The 11282-nt window shown below is 43.2% G+C and overlaps 1 protein-coding gene across 3 annotated transcripts; it reads left to right on the top strand.

Moving 5' to 3' along the window:
• Positions 1 to 11243, top strand: LOC147257859 (uncharacterized). Of its 3 annotated transcripts, none has more exons than XM_086212054.1 (10): positions 1 to 90; positions 1435 to 1565; positions 2565 to 3511; positions 3588 to 3747; positions 3847 to 3978; positions 4457 to 4591; positions 5037 to 5171; positions 5465 to 5642; positions 5901 to 7675; positions 9683 to 11243. In XM_086212054.1, exons 2-10 carry the CDS (start codon positions 1448 to 1450, stop codon positions 10378 to 10380), a joined length of 4278 nt encoding a protein of 1425 aa, XP_086068180.1. In that variant the 5' UTR covers positions 1 to 90; positions 1435 to 1447; the 3' UTR covers positions 10381 to 11243. The 3 variants fall into 3 exon arrangements, with proteins under 3 accessions (XP_086068180.1, XP_086068181.1, XP_086068179.1); XM_086212055.1 differs by lacking the exon at positions 1 to 90 and adding an exon at positions 101 to 785 and having other exon boundaries at positions 3600 to 3747; XM_086212053.1 differs by lacking the exon at positions 1 to 90 and adding an exon at positions 101 to 785.
• Positions 11244 to 11282: the final 39 nt, after the last annotated feature.

The following is an 11282-nucleotide window of genomic DNA, read 5'->3' as shown; positions in this document are numbered from 1 at the left end:
TCAAGGCTTTTATTTTGACACCTGAAGTCAAACGGAAGTGCCTACGGCGGTCTTAAGTGGCTAGCAGCCAGCTAGGCTACAGCTAGAAAGGTAAGACACAAACGCGGGTGTAATTTAACTCCTTAGATGCTCGGCATTAATTAAACGTGCTGTTTGAACACATCTTGCACGGAAGTGAAAGCAAAGTAGAAATGTCGTGGGGTTGTTTGAAAAAAAGAAAGGAAAAAGAAAACTTCTATCGGAGCGACTACTTTTACCTGGAGGCGATATCTGCTGAGGGTGGTCCAAACATCTATTGTCTGTAGTCAGATGTTAGCTAGCTAAATTAGCGAGTTGAGTTATATCGCAGTTAAGTGTGTCGGCTTGACGTAAAACCCAACGGTTGAGTTTGTCCCGTTTGGAATAGCGGTTGTAGTTTTTGTGTGGCTAACGGTAGGCTAATGGCTCAGACCACCGCGCTGAGTAAACACTGCACGGAGGCTAGCTGGCTAATAACAGTTTCCTCAAAGACATAGGTGGTCGTTGTCCAAGAGCTGGTCACCGTCATGACAGACGCTTCATTCAGAGGTCAAATATCGGTGTCTCCGCTGCAGGCTGCATTTTCGTTTGTTGCAATATTTGTTATGAAAACACCACACTAACCAACAGGTTAGTCAGTTAGTTTGGAACCTAATTTTTTTTAAAAAACCTTAATTGTGGACTAGTGCGAGACTTGAATGGATGTAGCATCCGTCACACCAAGCTAAGGCTACTGAGCTAGCGGCGCAACTGGGTGCAGAGTCACGGTAAGAGACCCCCCCCCCCCGCGAGTGCTTGCATTGACATTCAGAACAACTGTAAATCAAACGGTCTCTGTGCTTACTGGAAACGTCGCACCCAAATAACACATTTATTGCTGCACAGTCTGCTCCTTAAGGGACGTTATTCTGAAGCCCGAAGGCCCCGGCAGGTTCGATCCCCGGTCACAACAAAGCATCCGCCCTACTGAAGTGTCCTTGGGCACTGCAGGAAAATAAACTGAGTTCCTCCCTGTTTGACCGGGTTGAGGAACAAGAACCCGAATTCCACCAGGATTTGTTGATAATTTAGGAGAAAACAAGGGTCACAGTGAGGGACAAAAAGACAGCTACCTGTATTGAATCACAATTTTATTTTTCTTTCATAGCAATTATATCCAGTCCAGCAGAAATGCATTCTGGAGCACGTTGAACATTGTTGAGCAGCTTGGAATAATTGCTATTTGAATAAAAGAGCGCAATTGAATAAAACAGGACATGCATAATGCATGATGAATTTTAAGCATCCTTTTATCACTCATGCAGGCTAAATTTGTGATTGAAGATGATGCATAAAACTACTGCAGTCTGTCTCTGAGAGTCAAGTTAAACATTGCGAATGATGTTTTTGGCTTATTTAATTGTTCACCTTCACAAGGGCAAATTGAGAGATGGGCACCGAAAACACAGAGGACTTTGGTTCAGCTTTGATCATGACTGAGGAAGGTCCGCAAGAAATTGGAGGTCTGATCAACTCTGACGGAGAGGAAGTGGATTTCTCAGATCTCGGTGAGTAAATAAACTGACAGCAAAGACTGACAGAACGTTGTAAATGAATATAATGCGGTGGTCTTGTGATAAATACAACGCACCTTTTTGTATTTTGAGATGTTGACAGGTTCAGAGCAGAGTAGTGTTCATCTCATTTATGGTGCTATATCTCACAGAGGACAGCGCATTCTCCTCTGCTTTTTTTTTTTAGAATCAGAATTAGAACACTTTATTCATCCCCAAGGGAAATTCTGTTTGTAACAGTGCCCCACTCAACAACAACAAACAAGGAATGAAGAGAGAACAAGGCTATGCACATAATGACAGAACAAGACTATATACAAAGCGCAAAAGAGCAGTGTGCTAAAATGAGTGGATTTAATTTGTACAGTTGCTGGAGAAAGCATTTTCCTCTTTTTCCTTGTTTCGGAAAAGCGAGCACCAAGTCCAGTTGACAGCGTAGCTTCACCGATAGCATTACATTTTTTGTTGTTGTTTTACCGGCATGCAAACAAGGGTGCTGTGTAGACCTCTGTAAGAGATTCCCTGCAGACAATGAGCAGCAGAAGAAGACGGCTACGGTGTAACGTCAGGTGTAGTGGCACAGCGCGATGGATCCCATTGTGGTCACTGGAGATGTATGTTAATACCAGGTATAAATGTTTGTAAAGTAAATTGATTGATTACAATCAGATCACCAAAAAAACGCATTATAACGCCAAGTGTAAAGGGGGCCTCTGAAACCCACAGCTCACATGTGGCCTTATCAGCTCGGTAAGTGTTCGTACTCTCAAAGGGATGAAGGAGGAGACACCCTCAAGAAAACTGAAACAAGTCCAGTTGCCTACAACACAGCACAGAGTTACCGTGACCTGGATGATGGAGAATATTCATACTTTGTAGCACCCCTGGAATATCAAGGAGTAGGTCTAATATGTGGGAAATGGTTCATGGATTCAGTGTTTTGAATTTGTGTTTTTCTGCAATAACATATCTCATATATTTTTGTTCTTTCAGGAGTGAGTGCAGTCCCTGGCATTAGAACCTCAGAGACCCCCTTAAAGACGTTTCGTCCGAGTGAAAATGAGAAACCTCCCTCTCTTCATAGCTGCTCGGTTTGCGGGAAAGACTTTCCTTATGCCTCTAAACTTCAGCGCCATCTACGCACGCACTCGGGGGAGAGGCCCTTCCCCTGCTCAATGTGTGAGAAGAGATTTCCAGAGAAGGGTCTGCTCATGATCCATGAAAGGGTCCACACTGGGGAAAAACCTTTCCCATGCACTTTCTGTGAGAAAAGGTTTGCTAGTCAAGGGGAGCTAAGACTTCACCGGCGAACGCATACTGGTGAAAGGCCGTATCACTGCTCCATCTGCCTGAAGAGCTTTTCCCGTCATTGGCATTTGAAAACGCACTTAGAGGCGATGCACTCTGAGGTTGTTGCAGGTTTTACAAGAAAGAAGTTTCCATGTTCTGACTGTGATAAGAGCTGTAACTCAGCAGCTGAGCTGAGAGATCACCAGAGAACTCACACTGGCGAGAGGCCCTATCAGTGCTCATTCTGTGACAAAAGGTTTGCCCTGTCGGGGACACTCGTCAGACATGAACGTCTCCATACTGGCATAACGCCCTACCACTGCGCTGACTGTGGAAAGACATTTGCACAACAGTGGACTCTAACAACACACATGCGGACCCATACAGGAGAAAAACCATACAGCTGCACACAGTGTGATAAATCTTTTGTTGCTCCCGGAGAGCTCCGGAGGCACACCAGGATCCACACGGGAGAAAAGCCGTACACCTGCCCAGACTGTGGGAGGCACTTCTCATTGGCTGGAACTCTCAGAAACCATAAAAGGTCATGCACACAGACCAAGAATGGATCTGCATCGGATCTCGTCACTGACTCAGCTGCATTTGGAGAATCATCTCAGCAAGATATAGTCAACAGTATTAGCTCAGAGGTAATGACAAAACACTGCGGTTCCCTGTTGTTAATGATTATGGTGTAGATTTTCAGTTCGTTTTTTTCACCCTCAGTGCCTTGGCCAGGCTTCTCCTTCTGACGGTCTTAACTGTGACAAAGCAACCCAGTATGAAGAAAACTCAGTAGAGCCAGAAGATGGACTGGGGAATGGCCCTTCCAGTCCACATATGAATGTAATCGTGAAAGAGGAGGAAGAAGAGGAGCCTCTGGGAGGTGCATTAGCATAACATTTCAGATTTCTTACCTTTTTGAAAGAGAAACGGCAACAATGCCGTTTGACTCCTCTGGGTTGTTTCTTCATGTTTTCCACAGTGGATGAGGCTCCAGCTGCTTCGGTGTCTGAGGAGGACTTTACCACGCCAGAGAAAGCAGGAGAGCAGCGCCGAGACATAAACAGAGAAATTCCAATGGCAGTAAAGAAGGAGGAAGAGGAACGTGTCAATAGTAAGAAGCTATTTCAAATAAGTAGCTGGACTGGAGCTGTTGGCTTTACTGCAATCGTTAGAGTAGCGCCGAGGGATACGGTCATTGAATATTATCACAATTAGGGATGTGACATTTGGACCACTTAGTGACATGCTGTCATGTGACAATACAAGAAGTAACTTGTATTTTTTCTGTCTGCCTTGGCAGGCATGGTGAATCTGTTCTCTGTCGTTGTTATGGTTTTGTCAGAGCTGGCTTTGAGAGCCTTATAACGAGAAATTCAGACCAGAAGTCAAGCCGTGCAGTTACTCACTCGCTGTTCGCAGCAAAGATAATGTTACTCAGTCTCATGTTTGCACTCTGTCCTTTAGATTTACATGACATGCTCACCCTCGCCCTGTTATTACTGACGTTAAGATAACATTTCAGATTCCTCTGAAAGAGAAACGGTAATGGTTTTTGGCTCCCTTGGGTTGTTTCTTTGTTTTTTCCACAGTGGATGAAGGTCCAGGTGCTCCAGTGCCTGCTGGTGAGGATTGTCCTGTACCAGAGAAAACCAATCAGCAGCACCAAGACATAAACACAGAAATTCCAGTGACACTGAAGAAGGAAGAACAGGAATGTGTCAGCAGTAAGAACGTATTTCTAAAACTTAACTCAAATGCAGTTGTATTTGGCTTCCCTATTTATTTAGAGTGTGGTTTGACAGTATGGCCCTTAAGTTATATTCCAGTTAGGGATGTGACTGTTTGTCGACTGAGCAATGCGCTTTCATGACGATACAATTATTAATCAGATGTTCACAAAGCATTTCCTCTGTTATTAGGGTTTATTGGAACTGGCTTTGAGAGCCTTATTTTGAAAAGATCCTACCAGAAGTCAAGTAGATCAGTTGTTCGCTTGTTGTTAGCACCAAAGCTAACGTCACTCCATCCCGTTTCCACTCTTTTCTGTAGATTTACACAACCTACTTGCATAATCCTGTTTTTCTAGATAATAAGATAGTATTTCAGATGTTACCCTAACCCTCGCCCATAAAGAGCAACAGTAATGCCCCTGGGTTGTGTCTTCTACAGTGAACGAAGCTCCGGGTGCTGTACTGTCTGGTGATGAGGATTGTACTCCGGAAGAGAAAGTGGAAGACCAGCACCAAGACATGAACACGGAAATTAAAATCACAATAAAGGAAGAAGAAGAGGAACGCGTCAACAGTAAGAAAATATTACAAATGCTTGCAGTTGTACAATGTGCAGTGTTGTACTGTGTCAAACTCTCCCAGAGCCAGCTCAAAGTTCATTTCACACATTAAAACAAATTAGTTGTGGTTATTCACCCGTATAATTCTTCGGAATCTGGCAACGTTCAGCAGCTGTAGATGGTTGTGTTCCGTTCACCGTACACCAAAAACACGAGCGTGCTCAGGGAACAGCACTCCTTAGTTCGCGTGTAGATCTCGTTAGTTTTATTTTGTATTTTCTTCATATTTTTCTTTATTTATATGAAGAAACAATGGCAGGGAGGAAAAAGAAGACGTTCACTACTGCGGAGGTACTCGACAGGCTTACTACTGACAGTGGGGCCAGTATATTTCCACTAGACTCTTCGTCAGATGAGGAAGACCTCTTGCAGCCAGAGCAAGCCCCGGATAGTAACTCAGATTTTGAAATTCCCTCCACAGAAAGGTATGTAATCTGTTTTTTGTTTTTTATTTTTATCAATTATATATTAACTTGATGTCAAATGATCTGCCAGCTTTAACCTGCAATAAATGCAGTAAATGTACACATCCAAATGGGTTCATACTGGATTGTGTGTTTGCTTCCCCAGTAACATTACAGGGCATGTTTACAGAGTATTGTTTCTTGTCATTGGGAGTTACATTTTCAAAACTAGGCAGGTGAATGAATATATTTCTTTTTCTTCCATATTTGGTTCAACAGTGACAAGGATGATGATGATGATTATGAGCCGTATACATCGACCACTTCAGCATCTGCCTCTCCAGGCCACTCCAGCCCACACGCTGATCCCAACCCTGGTTCTCTTCAACCATGGTTTTCTTCATCGGATTCAGAATCACCTGAAGACATATCGCCAAAAAGAAAAAGGAAAGCTTCACGTAAATTCACATATTCTGCCACTTTGACAGGGAAAGAGGAAGAGGGGGAAGAAAGGTGGCACAATAAAGAGGAGAAGGACAAGATACCAGACCCAGTTGAATTCATGCCAGCCAGGAATCCTGGTCCTACCTTTGACACCACTGCATCATGGTCTCCCCTTTCTCTTTTTCAGCTGTTTTTTAATACTTCAGTTGTCCGCACTCTGATTGACAACACCAACGCCAATGCCGTCAAGAGATTGAAAGCTGGACAGATGTTTGTTTGGAAAAAGATGACAGTGAAGGATTTTTATATTTTCATGTCCATTATAATTTTTTCAGGCCTTGTAAAAGTTCACCATCGGTCGGACTACTGGAAAAGAGAATGGCCATATAACTTCCACTTCCCTAGGGAAAAGATGACAAGGGCTCGCTTTGAAGCCATCTTGTGGTCACTGCACCTGAGCAACCCAAACGAAGACGAGGAAAACGATCGCAAGAAGGACACTGGTGGCTATGACAGACTTTTCAAGATCAAACCCCTGTACACTGACATAGTGTCGGCTTGCCGAACGCATTTCCAGCCGTATCGCAACATCTCCATCAATGAAAGAATAGTGGCGTCCAAGGCCCGCATCGGTTTCAAACAGCATATGAAGGACAAACCCATGAAGTGGGGCTACAAACTGTTTGTGCTTACAGATGCCTCGACAGCGTACGCATGGAATTTTTTTGTGTACACCGGCAGGAGTGAGGTCAACCCAGCTCATGGTCTGGGCTACTCCTCAGTCATGGACCTCATATCATTGCCCCTGCTTGGTCAAGGCTATACACTTTTTGTGGACAGTTTTTACACAAGCCCTGCTCTCTTTAAGGATTTGTCCAACAAGAACATAACTTGCTGTGGGACCATCAGGAAACATAAGGAAGGTTTTCCAAAGACTGAAGTGAATGATTTTCCCAAAAAGGCTGAGAGGGGAGATTTGCGGTGGATACGGAGGGACAGTCTCCTCTTTTTGAAGTGGATCGACACCCATGAAGTCACCATGTGCTCTACCGTGCATGAGGCCTTCAGTGGACAGTCTGTGAAAAGAAAAGTGAAGGAGGATGGTGTGTGGCAGACCAAGAACGTACTGATTCCGGATGCTGTCGTTGCATACAATGAAAGCATGGGAGGTGTGAATGTATCGGATGCTTTGAATGGCTGTTACAGTGTCCACCACAAGACCATGAAATGGTATAAAACTTTCTTTTACCATTTTGTAGACATTGCAGTTGTCAACAGTTTCCTTCTCCACAAGGAGCTTTGTAAGATGAGGAATGACCCCACCAGGAAGCCGTACACCCACAAGTCCTTCAGGGAGCAGCTTACTGATGAAATGATGCAGTTTGCTGAGGGCTTGGCACCACCAACAACAACACCACCACCACCACCAACCACCTGCATGCCATTGTATTTTGGAGCCGATGCTACCAGAACCAGGAGGTACTGCAAAAGGTGCCAGGATGCTGGCATCAAAAGGATGAAGACGCCTGTGTACTGCAGGAAGTGCCAGGTCCCTCTGTGCCTCACCTCAAAGAAGAACTGCTTCCAGGAGTGGCACGACGCGCACAACAGTAAATAGTAACAGTGGTGTCATGGCCATCCAACAGGCACCAGGATTTTCTCGATTTTCATCGTAATCTGTTACGATTGTAATGTGTTGGTATGACTGTTGTATATGTAGAATCTAAAGTATTGTAAATAAGTCATAGATTATAGCTTAAAAGTCACACACCCCTTCCCCAAAAGATGTAGGCAGGCTACCACAGGTCGTAGGTGGGACTTTACTGTGTGTTTCTAGCACACGGAAGAGAACATCAGTCGTTATCGTCAAACCATTCTGCTCTGGAGGGGGGAAAAAACACCCTCCCATATCTGTAGGTCTCTAAGCCGATCCTCCTCCCCTAGAGTGGTGCTAAACATTTTATATGAGGAGTAAATCGTGTTTGATTTGGGAAAATTGCTTATTCATATTTAACCCAACAGACCGTCTCATTCCACGATCCTTGCCAGTTTCACCACGTCAGTTGCCACTAGCATGCTAGCTTGGAGTTTGTTATAGAAACAAAATGGCAGCAGGCAAAAAAGCTGTTCGCTTTATCCTGTGACTTGTTTGATCCAGCAGTTAAACACGCTGAGCTGTGCGATACTAGCGACGATAATTAAAAGGCCTAATGACGGTTCTCACAGCAGTATAATGATCATGATCTAATATGATAAGAGAGCATGGCTGATCCGATGGTCATCGCGGTTGAGGCAGAGAGGAGCCAGGCGGTAAACAGGGACAGAGTGAGGGACTCATTGGCGCCTGTCAGACAGATGTTGAGAAAGGCATGAAAATCCTACTCTTGACCATTAACCCTCCTTCCTATGGTGACATCAGCATGGCTACTTTATAGTATAATTGTGTTATTTTCACTTAAACTAGCGATGATGATATACTATTCATGGTTACCACTGACTGCCTGAGCTTCTCGTGGCGATGGCTTGGACGCTGCTGCGTTACATTACCATGTTGGCAGGCTCTTCTTATCCGTGCCTTTTTAATCATCCGTGTTCTCTAAATTAAATTGTGCGGTGGAAATATTTATGTGAATTTATACCTCTTAAAGTCTTTGGGTGAAGAAGACAGCGAGAGAAAAATGGCAGTAATGTGCAAACTAGTGTAGGAGTGACTGAGCGTTATTTCCAAAAAACATATCAGGGTAAATCATAATATCAATGTATGTCAATATATATCAAAAATATTAATATATTGTATTTACCCTTAAGTGGGAGATTGTTAAACTGTAAAAATTGATTCAGTGAAGTTTTAAAACGATCCCCCCCAAAGTCTTATATGCATTTAATATATGTATAGAAAACTGCTCCGTTGTTTTGTGCTGTCTTTTTATAGGGTTTTTTTTGTGTGAATCCCAATGTCCCTCTGTACATTGGTTGACATGTTACCTCTGAATAGTTGGAACTGGTTAGATATTCAAAGTTCTCTCCAATGTGCTGTCTCTATCTCTTTGTTCAGTTTGGTTCTATGGCTTTGCTACATCACATTCTGTTCTATAAAGGCAAATGTTTGAAATATATCTGCTCCAGTTGGAGTCAAACCTCAGTCCCTTGTATGGTTTTAATTTGAATGGTAAATTGAACAGAGGTGTGAATCCGATTTTTTTTTTTTTTTTAAACGTCCATGATGACGGGAGACGGATATGTTGGTGAAATAAGATTGGTTTTGTTAGTGAAGTCAAATGGCGCAATGTGCCCGATGGCATCGTTTGGTGGTACTTGTACTTGCAACATCTACATGTCGTAAATAGATCTAGTTAAAGGTTCAACGAACTCATAAAGTGATTCTTAACTTTACCAACAACAACAATAGAATCACAAGGGATTGACACGGTCATTAAATATTCTGCAATATCTGTGTAACTGAAGAAGAGTAACAGAAAAGCATGCTGCTGGTCAGTTGCTCAGAATTTGAGTTGAAACAATAATAGATAAACAATATTTAGACCTCTTCTTAGGGGTAGTTGAATTTGCCTTTACTCAGCACAGCCTGTTTTAATTCTTCCCCTATGTTTCCGTAGTGCCGGGAGAGAATCCTGATCACGCGGGCAACGGTGGAAAGGACAGCCCTCCAGCATCTCCGGTACAGCTGCAGCCTCACAACAACGTGACCAAAAGTTCTTATTGCTGTGGTCTCTGTGGGAGAGACTGTCATAAGATGTCTGCGCTGCAGATTCACATGCGAATTCACTCAGGAGAGAAACCATATCAGTGCACTCTGTGCGGGAAGCAGTTCACCCAGAAAGGTCAACTGAAAGGTCATCTCAAAGTCCACACAGGAGAGAAACCTTTCTCTTGCCCCGATTGTGGGAAGAGCTTTGCACACTCGGGGGCCATGAACAGACATCGGCTCACGCACACGGGGGAGAGGCCATACCACTGCTCTGTGTGTGACAGGAGCTTCAACCAGTCTGGCCGCTTGAGGGAACACGAGAAAATCCACTTTGGTGAGAAATTTGACTGTCCAGAGTGTGAAAAGAGTTTCACACGAGCTTCAAGCCTCAAGAACCATTTCAGGCTTCATACGGGAGAGAGGCCGTATGGCTGTGACATCTGTGGGAGGGGCTTCAGCCGATCTCAAAGCCTTCGGCTCCACAAACGGAAGCATGGGCTGATTCAGACAGAAGAATCGTCTGGATATAGTGTTAAGGATGACGATTTATCACAAGGGGACAATGACTCCCCAATAAATATGTGTATAACAGACAAAAATGATTGATAACATATTAATATAAATCATACAGATAACACTTGTGGTATAAATATGTCCTTGGCAGTTAAGAGTGGTGGAAAGGGCAGAGTAAGGGACCATCTCCCTGGAGAGACTGTCAGCAAACCTGAACACGGTGCTTCACCATTAAAGTATAAAGTTAAAACTCCCTTAAGGTGCAGGTCAAACGATCAACATGCACATTCCAATGATGTTCCTTAACTAGCAACACTGTTTTAAAGAAAACAGTTATTTACTATCAGCATAACTTTTGTGAAACAAGTTTAGATGGCAAATTTTAGAGGTCGTATATACTCTTGTGTATCACTCTGTTAGTTGCATCAAAAATATTGCACTCACGTTTAGAGTATTTATTGTAGTACAAATTACTCATTTAATGGTCTGTGTCACTTTTTCCATGAAGTATTTGTCATTTAAACTAATCGTGTATGTGGAAATTGGACTAAAGAATAGTTGTGTTTTTGTATCAGATGTGACAGTGGCCGCTGAGCAGTCTGGGAATCAGGTGAAACTGGAATCTCTGGGATGGGTGCGAAATTATGTAACGTGCCAGAAAAAGTTATTCCCTCAATTAAACAATGAGATTGTGGCATTCATAATATTTTTGCCAAAACCATTTTTGCCTTAGTGGTCTTGAATTTTGTAAAGGGGTTACCTCAAAACTAAATCGCATATCTGGTTCACCTGGTTTACTCGACTCTTTAAGGCCATTAAACGTTGTGAATAAAGGAACCGTTCTCTAAGTGGCGAAACGGCGATGATTTGATGAAATGTAGATGGTAAATTTTGCAAACTGCTGCCTCTGTCTAAATGTATGGGACGTGTTATACTGAACAATTGAAATAAAAGTACTGAAGACTTTGTGGGTTGCTGAGTACATTAGTAATTGT

This window comes from Aulostomus chinensis, chromosome 8, assembly GCF_037954235.1.
Source record: "Aulostomus chinensis isolate RoL2024-O1b breed Wild chromosome 8, RoL_Achi_v1.0, whole genome shotgun sequence".
NCBI classification, from domain to species: domain Eukaryota; kingdom Metazoa; phylum Chordata; class Actinopteri; order Syngnathiformes; family Aulostomidae; genus Aulostomus; species Aulostomus chinensis.
The sequence above is the reverse complement of the archived record's forward strand: the minus strand, read 5'-3'. Positions and strand labels throughout refer to the sequence as shown.

What these genes read in the sequence shown, in the direction of transcription:
- LOC147257859 (XM_086212054.1), top strand. Translation starts at nt 1,448, where the DNA reads ATGGGCACCGAAAACACAGAGGACTTTGGTTCAGCTTTGATCATGACT. An exon ending in AGAAGAGGAACGCGTCAACA is followed by an intron (nt 5,172 to 5,464) that starts GTAAGAAAATAT and finishes ATTTATATGAAG; the next exon opens with AAACAATGGCAGGGAGGAAA. An exon ending in GTGGCACGACGCGCACAACA is followed by an intron (nt 7,676 to 9,682) that starts GTAAATAGTAAC and finishes ATGTTTCCGTAG; the next exon opens with TGCCGGGAGAGAATCCTGAT.